This window comes from Lithobates pipiens, unplaced genomic scaffold, assembly GCF_037356315.1.
Source record: "Lithobates pipiens isolate NorthernLeopardFrog02 unplaced genomic scaffold, aLitPip1_a1.2 Scaffold_59, whole genome shotgun sequence".
NCBI lineage: Eukaryota > Metazoa > Chordata > Amphibia > Anura > Ranidae > Lithobates > Lithobates pipiens.
In genome coordinates, this window is record NW_027507880.1 from 2,723,021 (window position 1) to 2,745,210 (window position 22,190).

General features: G+C 46.3%; 1 protein-coding gene and 1 pseudogene across 2 annotated transcripts in view; both read right to left on the bottom strand.

The window, feature by feature from the left end:
• LOC143958174 (pulmonary surfactant-associated protein D-like) overlaps window positions 1-22,190 on the bottom strand; it is a 605,930-nt gene that overhangs the window by 558,859 nt on the left and 24,881 nt on the right. Inside the window, exon 6 of one of the 2 annotated variants that reach the window (XM_077467641.1) lies at window positions 10,663-10,685. The exons of the other annotated variant lie outside the window; for it this stretch is intronic. Within the exon in view, the coding sequence (XP_077323767.1) occupies window positions 10,678-10,685 (8 nt within the window). The 3' untranslated portion in view covers window positions 10,663-10,677. Of the gene's footprint in view, window positions 1-10,662; window positions 10,686-22,190 lie in introns of those variants that run through there. 2 annotated transcript variants of the gene reach the window in all.
• LOC143958155 (small ribosomal subunit protein eS6 pseudogene) lies at window positions 1,377-2,107 on the bottom strand (annotated as a pseudogene).

The window sequence follows — 22,190 nt, forward strand, 5'->3', positions numbered from 1 at the left end:
TCCCCCAAAAAAAAATAAAAAAAAATTTTCTTCCTCAGTTTAGGCCGATTCGTATTTTTCTACATATTTTTGGTAAAAAAAAATGGCAATTAGCGATTATTGATTGGTTTGCGCAATAGTTATAGCGTTTACAAAATAGGGGATAGTTTTATAGCATTTTTATTAATATTTTTTTTACTAGTAATGGTGGCGATCAGCGATTTTTATTGTGACTGCGACATTATGGCGGACACATCGGACATTTCTGACACATTTTTGGGACCATTGTCATTTATACAGCAATCAATGCTATTTAAATGCATTAATTCCTGTGTAAATGACACTGCCAGTGAAGGAGTTAACCACTAGGGGACAGTGTAGTGTTATGTATGATGTTATGTGTTCTTTTTTATTGTAGGGGTCGTGGCCTGGCATGTGACGTCACTGATCGTCCTTCCCTATAAAAGGGAAGAGACGATCGGTGACAGCCACACAGGAATGCACGGGGAGAGGTTTGTTTACACAGACCTCTCCTCGTTCTTCAGCTCTGTGACCCGATCGCAGGACACCAGCGGTGATCGGGTCCGCTGGTCCCGCGCCCATGGACACGGAGCACAGGACTGGGTCAGGAGCGCGTCGGGCGCGCTCCCAACCCATGGCTGGGAACTTAAAGAATCACGTACCGCTACGTGATTGTGCCCAGCTGTGCCATTCTGCCGACGTATATCGGCGTGAGGCAGTCCTTAAGTGGTTAATCGCAGAAAGTACTGTGATCTGACCAATAAAAAAGCTAGTGCCCCTATCCAAAGATGCTCGAATGTCAATACCAATGTGTATATAAATCCATTCAAATGCAATCAATTTTCAACAAATCAAAAGAATAAGAAATATATAAAAAATAATAATAATTAATGTATCCAAAGACATGCAGGTAAGGTAATTGGCTTCTGTCCAAAATTGGCCCTAGTATATGAATGGGGACCTTGGATCGTGGGCTCCTTGAGGGTAGGGACCAATGTGAGTGTGCAGTGTACAGGGATAGGGACAATTGTAGACACTCACTCAGGTTGAACTGGATGGACTGGTGTCTATGAAACTATGTATGAAAAAATTTAAAAGACTGGAAAAATTAAACTGAAAAAATGCTTGTTCACCTGTGAATCTCGAATAGTAAAGTGAAAAAAATAAAGTGGTAAAATTGAATATGTTTGCAATAAAGTCCATATATTATATTCAATTCAGTAAAAAGTCCATAGATAAAGTGACAAGTGCAATTGTGCTCTCCTCCCCTGTCAGGTGTGCCCTCACCTTAAGGGCTTAAATTATTATTATTCAATTTTACTGAATTGAATATAATATATGGACTTTATTGCAACATATCTATATTTTTTTATCATTTACAACAAATTAATTTTTAACCATGAGGCTTTATTTCTGGCTTCAGATTTAGATGTGGAGGTTCTCAGTAGTGAAAGTCTACGCCTCTTGGCAATCTGTTCCTGGCACTTCTCCTTTGCTTCCTCTGTTCTCTTAGCAAGGAGCTTGGCATACTCTGATGCTTCCTCCTTATTCTTCTGAGTGCGCTGCTTCTTCAGCACAATACATCTGTGCTTGTGTTGAAGAACTCTAGGTGTTACAAGACGCTGGATCTTGGGGGCCTTAGTCCTGGCCTTCTTTCCTTCCTTAGCAAGAGGCTTTCTATCCACATATTGGCACACATCATCTTCTTTGGACAGGTTGAAGAGCTTGCGTATTCTGCTTGCCCTTTTAAGACCCAAACGACGTGGAACAGTGTTGTCTGCAAGACCAGGGATGTCCTTCTCACCTTTCCTGACAATCACCAAGTTTAACACACTTAACTTGGCATCTACAATACAGCCACACACAGACTTGTATTTGCGCTCGCCAGTCCTCCTGGGGTGGTAACAGGAGTGACCTTTACTCAATAGCAGACGAACACGGCCATGGGTTAGAACTCCCTGTTTCATGGGGAAACCTTGCTTATCGTTGCCTCCACTGAAACTTCTGTGGCCATGCGTTTCTCATAAAAAGTACGCAGCTTGCGTTCATCGTGAACTTCAATCAGCTTCCGGCAGCCAGTGGCCAGGGAAGAGATATTAAGCTTCATGTCTGAACAGCCTATCTCTGGTCCCCCGCCGGAAAGAGCGCAACATATCTATTTTTATCACTTTACTATTTGAGATTCACGGATGCACGAGCACTTCTTCCGTTTAATTTTTCCAGTGTTTTCTTACATTAATTTATGATTTTTTATATATTTCTTATTCTTTTGATTTACAGATCACAGTACTTTCTGTGATTAAGAGCGCGACACTTTATACACAAGTACAGGTGTATATAATATATACATAACTTTGATTACAATTACATAGTTCACACCAGTACAGATCATTCTAGTACAGTCAACAAAAATAGAAGAAAAAAAAAAGAAAGAAAAAGAAGAATCTTTTTTCCCCCAGGTGAATTCACATAGGGTGGTGGGCCTTATTAAAGGGGGCTCCTCGATTCCAATAAGCCCTCCGCCCGCAGACCCCAACAACCAATGGCCAGAGTTGTCGGAAAGAGGCCCTTGCCTCATCAACATGAGGACAAGGTGCTTTGGGGTGGGGGGGCCGCAGGGTGACCCCCTTCCCCAAAGCACCCACCCCCCATATTGAGGGCATTCGGCCTGGTACGGTTCAGGAGGGGGGTGCACGCACTCATCCCCACCCCCTTTCCTGGCTGGCCGACTGCATGCTCGAATCAAGGTCTGGTATGGACTTTGGGGGACCCCACACCGTTTTTTTGGCATAGGGGTTCCCCTTAAAATCCATACCAGACCACGGTCGCTGCAATAGGAAAATGTGTTTTTCCTATTGCAGCGAGCATGAGATGTACAGTATCTTGCAGCCGAGAACCAGTGCGATAGGATCACGCTGGAAACATTCTCGTGGGCAGGTGCTGTAGCTGCCCTTGCGTCGTATTTGTTCAGTCTGACCACCATACAGACGAACGGGCTTCCCAATAGGAACTGGGTCTGACGGACTTGCGGTGGGAAGATTTAAAACGTGTTTTATTTCTAGGTCTGTCAGACTTTTGGGAAGAAAAAAAGTCAGACGGAGCCCACACACGATCAAATTGTCCGCCGGACCAAGTCTGCCGGAAAGTCCGATCGTGTGTATGGGGCATTAGTCAGTTAAAATTGGTCTTCTTGCCAGGGAAGCAAGATCAATTATTGGTCCGGTTAGGTCAATATTGGCCCTATGGGGCATTCCAGCAGTAGTTCTCAGGGAGACTTCACTGACCATGCAGCTTCTGATATTTGCAACAGGATACCAATGCAAAGACTCCGTCGTACAAGGTGCGGGGTGCCATGGAATTTTCTGTTTGATTTTTATCTCTGGTCAAGTGAATTCTTCTATGGCACCCCAATCCAATTGGACTACTTTCAATAGCCTGGCTATGGAATAAGCTACATTAGAGGGGCAGGGATTCTCATCTGATGTTGTTCAGATCCTGGTGACCAGAAGATCATCCATGAATGTTACATAGAAGGGGATATGAAAGAAGTTTGTTTTGTTTGCTCAGCAAAGCTTTCTCTACTGTGTCCCTTGCTCTAGCCAATATCCTTGACATTTTACAGTCAGCGCTAGAGGTTGATCTGGCATACAACGCCATTTAAGGAATCTCTACTTTATTTTTTCACAGGCTGCAGATAGGTGCAAGCCAGTGACCAGATGCTTCTTCCAGATAACAATCTACGGTATATATGACCTTGAGGGAAATCCTTGTTCCCTCTGTGGGACTTAGGTTTGGATCTGAGAGCACCCTTTGCTCTAACAGGTTTAATTTCCACTGAAGTACTGCATGGTAAAACTAGTTCTCCTGACAATAACTACTTCAGACAGAAGGATGTTGGAGATTGCAACACTTTTCAGCAATGGCGATTTGTTTTTTTTGTTTTTTGTTTGTTTGTTTTTTTTTGTTTTGTTTTTTACCAGAGTTAGGGATACCACGTCTATCTCCAAAGTTCAATTTTAAAGTGGTATCCAATTTCCAGGAAAACTGGTAAGTAGGGAAACTTGGTCAAAGGAGGAAAGAGTTTAAAAAATCCTTTCATTTAGCCACCAGGTCCTTAGGAGTCATCCACTTTGGGTTACCAAGATGAATAAACTGGCATGCAGGAAGTATGCTTTTTGCTCTGAAATAATTACAAGCCTATTTGACTAGGGGGGGTGGCAGCCTTTGAGGCAGATATGCCCGGATTGCTTGGAGGATATAGGTAAGGGCTAGCTTGAAGGTCTGTTGTGGCCTTCATTCAACCTTACAAACTAAATATGTGACCAGCATGTTTGGGACCAGAGAGATCAATTCCTTCTGGCTTTAGCAGCTTTTCTTTAGATGTCAGTGTCTCTTAATTTGTTCTCTCCCACCGTATATTGAGATTTGGTATATCCCGTTGTGTGCTGATGGGAGGATGGGCCAGAAAAGCGCAAAATTGTTATCAAATACTTGCCATCATTTTCCTTTCCTGGCCCACCCTCATGTCTGCACAGGACTCCCTCCCTAGTGGCCTGTCGCAGGCTAAGTTATCAAACATCTTAGTTGTGGAGGGGCTTTCTTTTATTCAGCTATACAGGTGGTAATGTGGGGCTCCAGAGGAGATATTAACCCATTGTGTGCTGACATGAGGATGGGCCAGGAAAGGAAAATTATGGTAAGTATTTGATAAAAAATTTCTGTTAAATACACAGTCTTGCCAGGGTGGCTTTGGCCAATTATGTCTCAGGAGGTTTAGTACACGCCCCATAATATATAAGGCCACCTGCGTGGTGGCCTTGTGTAGTGTGTTGCGGCGGTGGTTAAAGACAGACAGAGAGAGAGACAGTGTCATTTAATTTGAGTTAGATATAGTAGGCAGGCAAGTCAGTTAGCTTCAGTTACAGTGTGTAGAGGATATATATGCATCCCAGGTGTGTTGTGTATATATATTTATAGACTGTATTCAGTTTAGCTAGATCTGTTCCTGTTATTCTCTTCATAATGTACTGACAGGCAGGGAGCTGAAGTATTTTCACTTAGTGTACTGTGTCCTTTGCACAGTGTGCATCTAAAGCTTTACCTGAATACAATTGCCGGTGTTCTCATACAAATACAGGCAGTGAGCTGCAGTATTTTGTTTCAGTGTCCCAGCTTTTTGCAGCTACATCTCCCTGCAGGCCATTAGTATGTCTGGAAGGCCAACAAGGAGAGGCAGACAGCCATGAGCCAATAAAAAAGGGCAAGCAGGCTCTGTGTCTAGAGGCAACAGTGCTGGTCGTGGACACGGTGCATCCTCATCAGCACGTGGCCGTGGAACACACTTGTCCTTTTTTTCGGCAGCTGGCTGTGTTGAGCCGCAACATGCTGAAGACTAGGTAGAGTGGATGACCAAGCCGTCCTCATCCTCTCTCACCCAGGCTATGGGTACTTTGTCTGCCAATTTGGCCTCTTCCCTCAGCTCAATGGCATCAGTCACTCCTTCCCTAGCCCCACCATGTCCTCCTGAGGAGTCCCCCAAACTGTTTGACCACAGTGTTGGGTACATGCTCCAGGAGGATGCCCAGTGTTTTGAAGGCTCTGATGATGGTACTCAGCTAGAGGCAGGATGCCCTCCAGGGGCCAGCTTAAGGGGCAGCACACCGACTGCATCACACCGCAGAGCTCCACATGTGCAGGGCACTGCTGTCTCTGTGCGAAATTCCAAAAGTTCTTTGGTGTGGGCCTTTTTAAGATGAGTGCAGAAGGAGCGGTGGAGAAGTTGGCCGCCTGACCAATGCGTTCAGACAATGTTTTAGTCCACAGCCCCAAGGTATGATCGGTACCAACAACCATCACCAGCATCTGATTTACATGGTGCAGGAATATCTAGGGGCAAGATCAGACTTGGACACCTTTCCCACCGAAAATCTTCTGGGTTACTGGGTCTTGAGGATGGATCACTGGCTAGAGCTTGCACAGTATGCAATTGAGCTACAGGCCTGTACTGCATCCAGCGTTCTTTCAGAAAGCACATTCAGTGCTGCTGGAGGCTTTGTAACTGATCACAGGGTGCGCCTGTCCACTGACTCAGTTGATCAACTGACCTTCATAAAAATGAATCAGTCTTGGATCACCACCAGCTACCAAGCACCTGATGCTGATGTAACCAAATATTTTTTTTTAAAATGTCAGATCCCTTCAAGACTGCCTATGCTGATGCTGAGTGACTATCCTGTTATGCTGAGTGACTATCCTCTTCCCCCTCAATGATCATGCTGATAGCTTGTAAGAACATTTTTGGTTCTGGGCGCCACCACCAGTGGCTAAGGCCCAATTTTTCAGCCACTGTTTAACAGGGGCGTGTAATTAAAAAAATTGTATTCAATATTTTACAGGAGGTTTTGTTGCTGCGCTCAACTACAATATCTGTGAGGGGTTGCAGTGTTGTTGCACCAGCACCAGTGCCTAAGGCCCAATTTTTCAGCCCCTGTTTAACGGGCCTGGAATTTTGAATGCAATAATTTGCAGCAGGGCTCATTCCTGCACTCCAACTAGAGTATCTTTGAGGGGTTGCAGTGTTATGGCACCAGCACCAGTGCCTAAGGCCCAATTTTTTAGCCCCTGTTTAACATGGGTGTGTAATTACAATTTTTTTATGCAATATTTTGCAGGAGGGTTCATTGCTGTGCTCAACTACAATATCTGTGAGGGGTTGCAGTGTTGCGGCACCAGGACCAGTGCCTAAGGCCCAATTTTTCAGCCCCTGTTTAACAGGGGCATGTAATTACAATTTTTGATCCAATACTTTGCAGCAGGGCTCATTCCTGCGCTCCAACTAGAGTTTCTGTGAGGTGTTGCAGTGTTGTGGCACTAGTACCTAAGGCCCAATTTTCTGCCCCTGTTCAACAGGTGCATGTAATTACAATTCTTGATATAATATTTCACAGCAGGGCCCGTTCCAGCGCCCACCAAGAGTAACTGTGATGCCGCGTACACACGGGCGGACTGTATGGCCTACTTAGTCCGTCGAAACACATTTCAGAGGACAGTCCGCTCGTGTGTGGGCTTCAGTGGACTTTTTCAGCGTGCAGTCTGGCGTACTAAGTATTTCGGATTTTTCGAAATTCTGTCCGTCATACTTTGGTTTCAGCGGACAAACCGCTCGTCAGTAGGCTAGTTCGACGGACTAAGAATGGAGCATGCTCAGAAAGGATTTACACGGCGGAAGAGTGCATTGCTGTGCATTGGACTTCCTATTTCTAGTCCCGTCGTACGTGCTGTACACGTCATCGCGCAAGCTTTCGACGGACTGTTTGTGCATCCGTGTGTGGTCAAGTCCGTTCATTCGAAAGTATGACGGACTGTCCATCGGATTGTATAGCCGCGTACACACGAGCGGACTGTATGGCCTACTTAGTCCGTCATACAATCCGACGGACAGTCCGTCATACTTTCAAATGAACGGACTTGACCACACACGGATGCACAAACAGTCCGTCGAAAGCTTGCGCAATGAGGTGTACAGCACGTACGACGGGACTAGAAACAGGAAGTCCAATACACAGCAATGCACCCTTCCGCCGTGTAAATCCTTTCTAAACATGCGCCATTCTTAGTCCGTCGAACTAGCCTACTGACGAGCGGATTGTCCGCTGAAACCAAAATATGACGGACAGAATTTCAAAAAATCCGAAATACTTAGTACGCCAGACTGCACGCTGAAAAAGTCCGCTGAAGCCCACACACGAGCGGACTGTCCGCTGAAATGTGTTTCGACGGACTAAGTAGGCCATACAGTCCGCCCGTGTGTACGCGGTAGTTACAATTATTGATATAATTGTTCACAGCAGGGCGTTCCAGAACCCACCAAGAGTAACTGTGAGGGCTTACAGTGTTGTGGCAACACCAACACCTTAGGCCCAAATTTCTGCAGAGCATATAGAGCAGGCCCCTACTTTCAAACATCCAACTTACAAACGACTCCTACTTGCAAACGGAAGGAGACAACAGGAAGTGAGGTGAAATCTACCCCAGGAAGGGAAATTCTCTCTTGTAAGAGTTGATATGGGAAAACATGTCTCCTCTCCACTGATGCTTTATCACCAATCACTGTTTCACTAAAAAAACAGAATTTTGAAAAAACATTTGTGATTGGGACAGAAAGTGAGGTGAAATCTTCTGAAGAGGTGCACAGACAGCAAAAATGTTACAGGGGTGATAACCCTTCCCTATGTTTTCCAAAAAGCTTAAAAATAGATTGTTTGGCTGAAGCTACACTTTAAAAATGTACCACTTCAAAATTACAAACAGATTCTACTTAACAACAAACCTACAGTCCCTGTCTTGTTTGCAATGCCTGTATATGCTGTTCAGAGTATATAGGACCTGGGGGCCCCACGCCTTTCCTTTTTTAATTTCGGTGCGGGGTTCCCCTTAATATTCATACAAGACCCAAAGGGCCTGGTAATGGACCGTATGCCGTTTGTCTCACTGATTTTCATCCATATTACCGGAACCAGACATTACATTAAAGCCACAAGCAGTTTTAAATTACTTTTATTCCTTTAAAAATGTCATTTTGTGCAGGGACTGTTCTAAGCACAGGAAACACGTGTCATTTACAGGAATACTATAGACACCCCCCAGGATACGATATTTAAAGGAATATTTCACTTTTCTTTTCACTTTAAGCATCATTAAAATCACTGCTCCCGAAAATACGTCAGTTTTTGAAACTTTTGTTTACATTGATACAGTGCCTTGCGAAAGTATTCGGCCCCCTTGAACTTTTCAACCTTTTGCCACAATTTAGGCTTCAAACATAAAGATATAAATTTTTTTGTAAAGAATCACCAACAAGTGGGACACAATTGTGAAGTGGAACGAAATCTATTGGATAATTTAAACTTTTTTGGCAAATAAAAAACTGAAAAGTGGTGCGTGCCAAATTATTCGGCCCCTTTATTTTCAGTGCAGCAAACTCACTCCAGAAGTTCAGCGAGGATCTCTGAATGATCCAATGTTGTCCTAAATGACTGATGGTGATAAATAGAATCCACCTGTGTGTAATCAGGTCTCTGTATAAATGCACCTGCTCTGTGATAGTCTCAGGGTTCTGTTGAAAGCGCAGAGAGCATCATGAAGACCAAGGAACACACCAGGCAGGTCCGTAATACTGTTGTGGAGAAGTTTAAAGCCGGATTTGGATACAAAAAGATTTCCCAAGCTTTAAACATCCCAAGGAGCACTGTGCAAGCGATCATTTTGAAATGGAAGGAGTATCAGACCACTGCAAATCTACCAAGACCTGGCCGTCCCTCTAAACTTTCAGCTCAGACAAGGAGAAGACTGATCAGAGATGCAGCCAAGAGGCCCATGATCACTCTGGATGAACTGCAGAGAACTACAGCTGAGGTGGGAGAGTCTGTCCATAGGACAACAATCAGTCGTACACTGCACAAATCTGGCCTTTATGGAAGAGTGCCAAGAAGAAAGCCATTTCTCAAAGATATCCATAAAAAGTCTCGTCTAAAGTTTGCCACAAGCCACCTGGGAGACACACCAAACATGTGGAAGAAGGTGCTCTGGTCAGATGAAACCAAAATCAAACTTTTTGCCCACAATGCAAAACGATATGTTTGGCGTAAAAGCAACACAGCTCATCACCCTCAACACACCATCCCCACTGTCAAACATGGTGGTGGCAGCATCATGGTTTGGGCCTGCTTTTCTTCAGCAGGGACAGGGAAGATGGTTAAAATTGAGGGGAAGATGGATGCAGCCAAATACAGGACCATTATGGATGAAAACCTGTTGGAGTCTGCAAAAGACTTGAAACTGGGACGGAGATTTATCTTCCAACAAGACAATGTTCCCAAACATACAGCAAAATCTACAAAGGAATGGTTCACAAATAAACGTATCCAGGTGTTAGAATGGCCAAGTCAAAGTCCAGACCTGAATCCAATCGAGAATCTGTGGAAAGAGCTGAAAACTGCTGTTCACAAACGCTCTCCATCCAACCTCACTGAGCTCGAGCTGTTTTGCAAGGAAGAATGGGCAAGAATTTCAGTCTCTCCATGTGCAAAACTGATAGAGACATACCCCAAGCGACTTGCAGCTGTAATCGCAGCAAAAGGTGGCTCTACAAAGTATTAACGCAAGGGGGCCGAATAATTTTGCACGCCCCGCTTTTCATTTTTTTATTAGATAAAAAAGTTTCAAAAATCCAATAGATTTCGTTCCACTTCACAATTGTGTCCCACTTGTTGGTGATTCTTCACAAAAAATAAAAATGTTATATCTTTATGTTTGAAGCCTGAAATGTGGCAAAAGGTTGAAAAGTTCAAGGTGGGCGAATACTTTCGCAAGGCACTGTACATGTCCCCTGAGGCAGGACCCAGATCCCCAAACCCTTTATAGGACAATAACTTGCATATTAGCCTTTAAAGTTAGCACTTTTGATTTCGAACGTTTGAGTCCCATAGTCTTTAATGAAGTTCTAAAGTTCGCACAAACTTTTGGTCCATTCACAGGTTCTGGTGCTCATCCCTAATCCCCCTCAGACAGGCCTTGCTACGCTGTCACTGACCACCACTCAGGTGCACTGTGCAGGGTTCAGTCAGATGGTCTTCTCTGGGCTCCGGCTTGGTGGCTCTTGTTTCATCCTATATTAGACTACGAGACTGTGAGGACATGATAAAAGAGATGGTCATAGGCTAAAGACATGATACAAGAGATGGTCAGAGACTGCAAATATGCTATAGGAGATGGTAAGAAACTGCAGACATACTACAGGAGATTGTCAGAGAGTGTGCAGACATGGTAAAAAAGATGGTCAGAGACTGCAGGCATAGTACAGGAGATGGTCAGAGAGTGTATGGGCATACTACAGGAGATGGTCAGAGACTGCAGACAAAGTACAGGAGATGGTAAGAAACTGCAGATATAGTACAGGAGATGGTCAGAGACTGCAGACATAGTACAGGAGATGGTCATAGACCGCATGCATGATACAGGAGATGGTCAGAGAGTGTGCGAACGTGGTACAGGAGATGGTCAGAGACTGCAGACATAGTACAGGAGATGGTCAGAGACCGCATGCATGATACAGGAGATGGTCAGAGAGTGTGTGGACATGATACAGGAGATGGTCATAGACTGCAGACAGGATACAGGGGATGGTCAGAGAGTGCAGACAAAGTACAGGAGATGGTCAGAGATTGCAGACACGATACAGGAGATGGTCAGAGAGTGCAGACATGATACAGGAGATGGTCAGAGAGTGTGCAGACATGGTACAGGTGATGGTCAGAGATTGCATACATGATACAGAAGATGGTCATTGACTGCAGACATAGTACAGGAGTTGGTCAGGCTGGAGACAAAGTACAGGACATGGTCAGAGACTGCAGACATAGTACAGGAGATGGTCAGAGACTGCCAACATAGTAAAGGAGAAGATCAAAGACTGCAGACATACCACAATAGATTTTTAAGGAAATAAGGGAGACTGTGGCACTTCATCCAGGCTGTTCCAGGAAATCAAATGGATCCTTCACCGTCAATTGCCAAATGGTTGCATTTGGCAATTGACGGTGAAGGATCCATTTGATTTCCTGGAACAGCCTGGATGAAGTGCCACAGTCTCCCTTATTTCCTCTTGCGGAAAGGCTAATCACTTACTTAGAGGATCTAATTATAAATACCATCTGACAATACTCCGATCATTTCGAGGTACACTGCCCTCTACAGTTAAAATTTGGCTCAAAAACACTTATACTTCTGACACTTTTCAGACTGCCGGGGAATATCAGGGCTCCTCGCTGGCGCATTTGTTTGTGTGCAGTTCTTTCCACACAAAAAATGATCAACTTTTTATTAAGCATGGATCCATGACCCACTGTTTTTTTGTTTGCAACTGTATACACTGCAACATCCTGAAGAAGCTCAAGAGAGCGAAACATGTAGAGAAAAATGCAGCATACTTATGTACAAGTTTGGTAACATGTATGGTGATCTGTGATTCTGTACCATTTTTTGTACTTCAGTAGTTGTTACATACATTCACACTCCTTTTAGGAAATGTTTTCTGTATTTGTATTTTTAATAAAATTGTATTGATTTTATTTTTGGCATGTGATTATCTTGCCTCTACATTTGGTACCGTTTTAAAAGTCCCGGGAGTTGGTTACCCTCCAGACCCTTTCTCCCTTTCCTTTATCCTTAAAATTCATACTCTGGGATGTGGTACCATTTTATTTTTTCTGATCAACTTCATCTATCAAATCCTTTTTTCTATAGTACAATAGATGGTCAGAGACTGCAGACATAATACAGGAGATGATCAGAGACTGCCAACATAGTACAGGATATGATCAGAGACTGCAGACATAGTACAGCAGATGAACAGAGACTGCAGACATAGTACAGCAGATGAACAGAGACTGCAGACATAGTACAGGAGATGGTAAGAGACTGTGCGGACATGATACAGGAGATGGTCAGAGACTGCAGACATGACACAGGAGATGTTCAGAGAGTGTGTGGACATGATACAGGAGATGGTCAGAGACTGCAAAGTACAGGAGATGGTCAGAGACTGCAGACAAAGTACAGGAGATGGTCAGGGACTGCAGACAAAGTAAAGGAGATGGTCAGAGATTGCAGACATGATACAGGAGATGGTCAGAGAGTGTGCGGACATGATACAGGAGATGGTCAGAGACTGCAGACATAGTACAGGATATGATCAGAGACTGCAGACATAGTACAGCAGATGAACAGAGACTGCAGATATAGTACAGGAGATGGTCAGAGACTGCAGACATGGTACAGGAGATGGTTGGAGACTGCAGACATAGTACAGGAGATGGTCAGAGACTGCATACATGATACAGGAGATGATCAGTGACTGCAGACATAGTACAGCAGATGATCAGAGACTGCAGACATAGTAGAGGAGATAGTCAGAGACTGCAGACATAGTACAGGAGATGGTCAGAGACTGCAGACAAAGTACAGGAGATGGTCAGAGACTGCAGACAAAGTACAGGAGATAGTCATAGACTGCATGCATGATACAGGGGATGTTCAGAGAGTGTGTGGACATGATACAAGAAATGGTCAGAGACTGCAGATGTGATACAGAAGATGGTCAGAGACTGCAGACATGATACAGGAGATGGTCAGAGAGTGTGTGGACAAGATACAGGAGATGGTCAGAGACTGCAGACATAGTACAGGAGATGGTCAGAGACTGCAGACAAAGTACAGGAGATGGGCAAAGACTGCATGCATGATACAGGAGATGGTCAGAGAGTGCGCAGACATGATACAGGCGATGGTCAGAGACTGCAAAGTACAGGAGATGGTCAGAGACTGCAGACAAAGTACAGGAGGTGGTCAGAGATTGCAGACATGATACAGGAGATGGTCAGAGAGTGTGCGGACATAGTACAGGAGATGGTCAGAGATTGCACAGATGATACAGGAGATGATCAGAAACTGCAGACATAGTACAGGAGATGGTCAGAGACTGCGGACATAGTACAGGAGATGGTCAGAGATGCATACATGATACAGGAGATGGTCAGAGACTGCAGACATAGTACAGGAGATGGTCAGGCTGCAGACAAAGTACAGGAGAGTACAGGAGATGATCAGAGACTGCAGACATGATACAGGCGATGGTCAGAGACTGCAAAGTACAGGAGATGGTCAGAGACTGCAGACAAAGTACGGGAGGTGGTCAGAGATTGCAGACATGATACAGGAGATGGTCAGAGAGTGTGCGGACATAGTACAGGAGATGGTCAGAGATTGCACAGATGATACAGGAGATGGTCAGAAACTGCAGACATAGTACAGGAGATGGTCAGAGACTGCGGACATAGTACAGGAGATGGTCAGAGATGCATACATGATACAGCAGATGATCAGAGACTGCCAACATAGTACAGGAGATGGTCAGAGACTGCAGACATGCTACAGGAGATGGCCAGAGACTGCAGACATAATACAGGAGATGATCAGAGACTGCCGACATAGTACAGGAGATGATCAGAGACTGCAGACATGATACAGGAGATGATCAGAGACTGCAGACATAGTACAGCAGATGATCAGAGATTGCATACATGATACAGGACATGATCAGAGACTGCATACATAATTTGGCTACAATTGCACCTGGGTCACATGTGAATCACACAGAACGCACAGCGCATTCCTGTGTTTTCATAGTGTGAACCTACCCTGTGACCTGGAACCCACAGTTCTCTCCACTAACTTGGGGGGCAGGGCCATCCGGTTATGTAAATGGGTGGCCTGCCCCCCTCTGACACAATGGGGCAGTCCCCGTGCATCAGGAGGGGGGGTGGGGTCATCCGGGTACGTCACAGTGTGGTGCTGCCCTCAGTTATAAAAGATCTGTCACCTAGGAGGACTCGCAAAACGGCGGGTCCCTCCCATGGAGGCAAATCTTTTTTATTTCTTTTTTCAGTCCTTCAGCGGAGCGAGAAAAGGAGAAGATGGTCAGAGACTGCAGACATAGTACAGGAGATGGTCAGGCTGCAGACAAAGTACAGGAGATGGTCAGAGACTGCAGACATAGTACAGCAGATGATCAGAGACTGCCAACATAATTCAGGAGATGATCAGAGACTGCCGACATAGTACAGGAGATGATCAGAGACTGCAGACATGATACAGGAGATGATCAGAGACTGCAGACATAGTACAGCAGATGATCAGAGACTGCAGACATGATACAGGACATGATCAGAGACTGCAGACATAGTACAGCAGATGATCAGAGACTGCATACATAATACAGGACATGATCAGAGACTGCATACATAATTTGGCTGCAATTGCACCTGGGTCACATGTGCATCACACAGAATGCACAGCGCATTCCTATGTTTTCATAGTGTGAACCTACCCTGTGACCTGGAACCCACACTTTGCTCCACTAACTTGCCTGGGGTTGCACTAGTATGGGCACCTGGAGCAATTTTCCACATCTCTTGTGGGATGCCAAGGGCCGCCCCCTCTGTGGCAGACATCATCTCTTCAATATTGGGGGAATATGTGCTAAGGGGGGTGGACTTCATATCCAAGCCCCCTTGTAGCACAGGTACTAAAGTTCCCCCCAAGAAGATACCCCCCAATCACTCAAAGTGAACTGTAAGCTGGTTCCCTCCTCACCCTCTTGTTCATGCCCCCCACCTCTGGAAGTCTCACTGTGGATTAGTTGACAGATGATCTCAGTCCAGCAGCTTTGTCGGTAGGGATGAGCTCCGGTATGTTCGCATACTCCACGGGCAGAGCCCGCCAGGAAGTCAGCGCAGCGCTGCGCTAATCACAGGCAGTGAGACATTGACGATCTCTGCAGCAGCACATCGGGGCAATGTCTCACTGCCTGTGATTAGTGCAGCGCTGTGCCAATTTCCTGGCGGGCTCTGCACGTGGAGTATGGGAACAAGCCGGAGCTCATCCTTAGTTGGCGGCAGCGTGGTGAGCCTTCTCCTCCTCCTCCTCTTTGTACACAGGAAAACAACACAGCAGGAGGAGGAGGGGCGGGTTCAGTTCTCTCCGCAGCACTCTCTCTGCACTAGTCTGTGCAGCTGGGGACAGCGGGGGGGGGGAGATGTCGGCTGTGCCCTGCCATGAAAAGTGGAGGCTGTGGAGCTCACGGGCGGCACGCAGGAACGAATATATCCCGCACAAGCTGTGAGCATTCCATTACTATGATTCCCCGGGGAAGTTAATTATAGGACCGCCTGTCACTGTGTAGGCAAGGCACGCCGCCCAGGGAGTCACTGGCGGGTCTGAATAAAACCCGTACTGTCCGGCTGAATCTCGGGCAGGTGGCAACCTGGGATGTAGGGACACCCAATAGAGAAGCTGTGTAGAAGGGATACAGAATCTGTGGGGTACCCATGGATGTAGAGGTTAAGCAAAAGGAGGGGTGCAAAAGGGGGATATTGATGGGAGGAGAAGGAGTTTGTGGGTTACCCAAAGGAGTATATGCAAGGCATTAGGAATATATGTGCCCCCTCTGCACCCCTCCTTTTGCTTACCAATCCCAAAACCCTTCTTTTGCACAGCTTCTCTATGCAGTGTCCCTTACACACATCTCTCAGATTACTTTACAGCTTCCCCTTGTAGAGAGCAACCCCACTTTTAACTTATTCTTAGATCAGCCACTTCCCAACCACCTCCTGTGCTAAGAGAGCTTCTATTTTGCAGCCCCAACTTTAAGTTCCCCTTCCTGAACCCATCATGCCTAGCTTGCCTTTGACAGAGACCCCACCTTCAATTACCTCCTTTGCTGCACCCATTAGACAGCTTTCCCCTTCTTCCCCTCTTTGAGCCCACTTTCTGCTTTGTTTGCCCTTCTATTTTGCAGCCCCAATCCTAAGGTCCACTTCCAGAAGCTAACATTCCCAGCTCACTCATGCTGCAGCCTCCAGGCCTATCACAACTTCAGACACCTCAATACCAATCCTCTTATTGCACCTGTAGTATAGGTTGCTAGTGAACCTCAACTTCAGGCCAATCACAAGCTATTGTTGCATCAATCTAAGCATACCACCGTCAGGATTTGAACTTATGACTGCACAAGCCCACAGTAGCACAGCTGGTGCATTAACCTGCTGAGCCACAGGCAGATCTGCTTGTGACGCCTCCCAAAAACTTGGGCTTTGTTAGACATAGAAACTTTCCAATAAATTTACAGCTGGTTGAGACGTGGGTTCTGTATCTAATATGGCCCTCCTTTTTGGCAGCCCTCACAAGCTACTCTGATGGTAGACTAGTCTACTAGGTAAATTTGTTCCGCTTTGTATTAATTCGTATTTTGAAATTCAATTTGGATTTGTACGAAATTTTGTTAGGTTCGTTAACTTTTCGTAACAATTACCAACGTTTGTTATGAGGAATTTTTTAACGAACATTCTTATTATGTCCGATTCTGACCCTCCCATCGACTACCAGTACCAGTCTCCCACTCCCATATTAACCACTTAACAACCGGCCCATAGCCAATTAACGGCTACAGAGCGGCTGTTTAACTCTGAGAGGCGTGCACTCGAGAACATCCGTGACCGCCGGGTCCTGCATCACAGATCACGGTAAACGGTTCCTCTCTGCCCTCTCTGTACCAATCGGTACAGCAGAGGGGGAAGAGATCGGTGTCAGCAGCGCTGTGGGCTGCATCTGCAGTTCCCACATCGCTGCTCACCCAATTTAACCCCTCAGTTCCCTGGCAATACTCTGAAATACCCGCCAATACTCTGCAATACCAGCCAATACTCTGCAATACCATGACAATACTCTGCAATACTCTGCAATACCAGCCAATACTCTGCAATACCAGCCAATACTCTGCAATTCCAGTCAATACTCTGCAATACCCGCCAATACTCTGCAATACACGCCAATACTCTGCAATACCAGCCAATACTCTGCAATACCAGCCAATACTCTGCAATACCCTGCCAATACCAGCCAATACTCTGCAATACCCGCCAATACCCGCCAATACTCTGCAATACAATAAAAGCCAGAATTTTTTTATTTTTTTATTTCAGGCTTCCCAGCCTAGAGGTGAGATGTGGGGTCTTATTGACCCCATATCTCACTTTAACACCAGTGACAGACACCAGTGAAGTAGCACAGTGAAGAGCCCCCCAACCCCTGGCCTACCCATACCTGGTATAAGGAAGTGAGAGGGTGAGTGCAAAAAAGACCAGTGACAGGAGAAAAAAGCTGTCTGCCTGATGGATGTGATGGAGTAGGCGCCATGGCAATGAGCATTGTCAGTCCTGGAGACACCATGCCAGACACAGGACCCTGGTCCCACCGGATACGAACAGGACGTGCTTTAGCCTGAGACCTACCAACCAAGACCGAATCCTGAGCCAAGGAATGAGAGTCAGACTCCAAACCAGGGAAGTAAGTCCCATGGCATGGTACAGCCATGCCCAAGTGACTGAAGGCCCCCCCCCCCCCCCCCCACCTGGAACAGACCGGGATCAGCAAAGATGACTGGACCGACGTCCCTGAGCAGTACTCCAGGCAACCTCCTAGACAAGAGATCGGAGATGAGATTGGAATCCAGAATCATGACGACGTCGCCCAAACCTACCACCTAAGGACTGTGGCTTGGACACATCCTGAGAGACTATACATCCCTGGCCGGTAACCAGGGCCTCAACACAACAAGATATCAACTGAAGAAAATTGACGACTGCTTCTGACCCAAGGGTGAGCCCAGTTGCAAAACGATATCAGCCCAATCAGCTAGCCCCCCAACAACGGCCGGGCTGAAGGAAGAGAGTGCAGACATAGTCGATATCGGTATGGATGCCAAGAGGGCCCAACCTAAAAACACAAACTAGATAAATGATAGATAATCAGACATGAGAACAACAATGCCCCTCTGCCTACCTAAGAATGAAACATGAGCAGAAATGTCAAGACCACGGCGCGTAAATGAACCTGATGACAGACCCCCCCCCCCCCCCCCCCACACACCCTTATGTAAGTGGTAAGCGAGCCCGAGTAACCTGCAGCGCAGAGACGGGTAATTAACTGAAAAAACTCAGGGCTAGTGTACCTAGTGTACCACCAGGCCGTGGTGGGTAGTCGTATGGATGTGGTGAATGAACATGCATCATATGACGTATAGTATATGGGCGAGAAGATTGTGGACAACAATCAGTTAACAAACGAAACCTCAGCCCGTATGGATCTGTAGATATGACAGATCCTGATGTACGAGCCCTAACTAACTGACCCAGGTACAAACATCAACACAGATAGGATGAGACATGACAATCAACAAAGACAAACCTACCAGAGTATGTCATAAGTGAACAACGCCCCTCTGAGAACACTGAGGCTAAACACAGAGGCCGAGTTTGTGGGGGGGAGGGGAACCCAAAGATGGCAGGAGATTGGGTTGTCACTTCGGTATGGGAGGTGTGGCAAAGGGAGGGGAGTTTGTGTGGGGAGTCCCAAAGGAAGTAGATGGGAAAAAAAGCAAAAGGAGGGAAACAAGAGTTTGTGGGCGGGGGGTACCCAAGGGAGGAGCCGGAGTAGCAAGGGTAGGGGTTCCTGAATGGAGTTGGTGTGCAGGAGCTTGGGGAGTAAGGGATTTCTGCACCCCCTGCACCCCTCCTTTTGCTTACCATCTGCACCAATGTAGTAGCCCTACTCCTGTACTCCTTCTTTTGTATTTACACAGCTCTTCTCAATGGAGTGTTTATTAAACACATCTCTCAGATTACCAATGCCACTTTACAGTTTCCCCTTGTAGAGAGGATTTTTCAGCACCAATTTTAAGCTTCCCTTCCCAAAGTCTAGCTCACTCATGCTGCAGCCTCCAGGACTATCACAACTTAAGACAGCTCAGTACCATTCATCTTGTTAAACACATAGGGCAGGTTGCTAATGAATGTCAACTCACTCCAACCTAACTCCTCTTAGGCCACCCCAAATTCCTGATGCCAACACACTTATGTCATTCTTGCTGCAGCCTTCAGGCTGATCACAAGCTTTGCATCAATCCAAGCATACTGCTGTCAGGATTTGAACTTATGACTGCACAAGCCCACAGTAGCACAGCTGGCGCATTAACCCGCTGAGCCACAGCCAGATCTGCTTGTGACACCTCCCTTGGGCTTTGTTAGACATAGAAACATAGAAACATAGACATAGAAACTTTCCAATAAATTTACAGCTGGTTGAGACGTGGGTTCTGTATCTAATATGGCCCTCCTTTTTGGCAGCCCTCACAAGCTACTCTGATGGTAGACTTGTCTACTAGGTAAATTTGTTCCATTTTATATTCATTCGTATTTTGAAATTCAATCTGGATTCGTACGAATTTTTGTTGTAAAACAATTACGAACGTTAGTTATGAGGAATTTTTTAACAAACATTCTTATTTTGTCCTATTCTGAACCTCCCATTGACTACCAGTACCAGTCTCCCACAGAAACGCTATGACAGAAATACAAACACTGGGCAGAACACTGTGACAGAAATGCTGGACAGAACGCTGTGAAAAGCTAGACCAAAATGCTATGGCGGGAAAAAATGCCGGCCAGAACGCTGACTGTGATAGAAACCACCGACCAAAGAAAGAAAAAATAACAAGTAAAACAGCAACCTGGCAGACCTGTCACCTGACATTACCATGACTGCTGTGGGTGGTCAGGCATCCTCTGACACTGCTGCAGAGATGCCAGTTTGTGGGGAGAAAGGGAGCGACGGACGGGTGAGCCCCCAGTGAGCACCGGTACCCACCAGGTGTGCGGCTCCCTTGTGGGGATTTGATGTGCATGGGGAGCAGAGCCGGCCGATCAGCCACCCCCCCCCCCCCCCCCACATCGGCCGTTACACATGGAGTAAAAAAGAAATAAGGGGAGAGGAGCTGTCGGGCAGCCAATCATCTGGCAGGCGGCTCCCTCGTGGGTCATCATTTAATACGCCGCTTGAAGTTGTTGACCCTAGCAATGCGCCAAGCCAAGCAATTAGGTTGCACTTAACTATGGAATGAGGTTAGAAAGACTAGTTGCCAGCCGGGGCCGAACACCCCGCCCCCCCCCCCCCCCCACCAGGAGAATCGGCGGCCACGAGGAACAAGTATAACATGGGGAGAGAGGAGCTGGTGGCAGCCGATCCCCGGGAAGGGAGAGGGGAGAATGTGCCGTGGAACATGGACAGGGTAGGACGGACGTACCCCCCCGGCATGAGCGCCGGGAGAAGTGGGTGGGCGGCACACCAGCCAGATGGACCCGTGGGTGGTGGAGGGAGGAGGTAGGATGGATGGATGGACTGCCCCCCCCCGTGGATGGTGGAGGGAGGAGGTAGGATGGATGACTGCGGATGGCTGACACAGGGCTAAAAGGGAAGGACAGCAGGGTGGCCTCCACACGCCGGTGGACCCAGGGATGACAAGGGGGGCTCTGAAGTGACATGTGTCCACCCAAAAAACGCCAACCCTGGCCCTGACAGAGGAGGAGGGTTAAATAGTCTCTCAGACTCCTCCCACAAATACAGACTGGCCTTCCCACATATATGTACATTTTTTTAAACGGCGTCTTTTCACTCGAAAATATTTTGGAAACAATACACTTTAATGAATGTTAGTGCACACAAACACAATAGCATTTCTTGCTTTCAGTTCACTACTTAGGGGAGTGGTTAAGTGTTTGCAGCTGTGATATAAGCAAGTGCACAACTCACTGAGCTTGCTCACTAGGATTGAAATCTAGAACCCTGGTTGAACCCTGGGTTCTAGATCTAATGTAGGCTTCCTTTTTGGGAGGCCTCTCAAGCAGCTACAACTGTGGCTTAGTGGGCAGATGCGCCCTCCTAACAATTGAGGGGTTGTGCATTTTGAATCCTGTGTGTGCTATACTAAAATAAATCTAAACAGGAGTGTGTGGGGTACCCATGGATGTAGATGGTAAGCAAAGTGAGTAGGTGGGGATATTAATGGGAGGAGTAACAAAAGTAGGGTAGTAGGAGTTTGTGGGGAGAGGGGTACGCAAAAGAGTAGATGGAAGGAGATTGGGGTGTAACTTTGGTATTGGAGGGGTGCCAAAGGAGCAGAGTTTTGCTTTGGGGGGGTCCCAAAGGAAGTAGATGGAAGAAACAGCAAAAGGATGGACTTCCATATCTGTTCAACCCCCCCACACCTTCATTTGTCTTCATAGGAAAATAGTGATATCATTGCAGGACTATTTGGAGACAGAACTCTGTTTTCTTTATATTTGAACTATATGATTCCCTTTGTTGGACTTCTACACCAGCTCTTTTCCCCCCTCATTCCCATTTGTCTTTTTAGAAAGGGAGTGATATTGTTGCAAGATTATTTGGAGTCAGTACTCTGGTTTCTATTTATTTTTTCTATTTTTTTCCACAACAGGAACTCAGTTCCCATTACCAGCCACGTCCTGCAAGACTTTGAAGTATGCAAGCCGTGTGACAGGTGCTACACCAGCAGCTGCCGACACAGCTCGCAATAGTAAGTGTCACACACCTGACCATTCAGACATTGCCAGTAGAGGGCCCCATGACAGCTTCCGCTTTGATCTACCTGTCAGTCACAGCTAGCTCATGGGTAGATCAGGTCTAGGTCTAGCAGATGGGTAGATCAACTATTCTGCTCA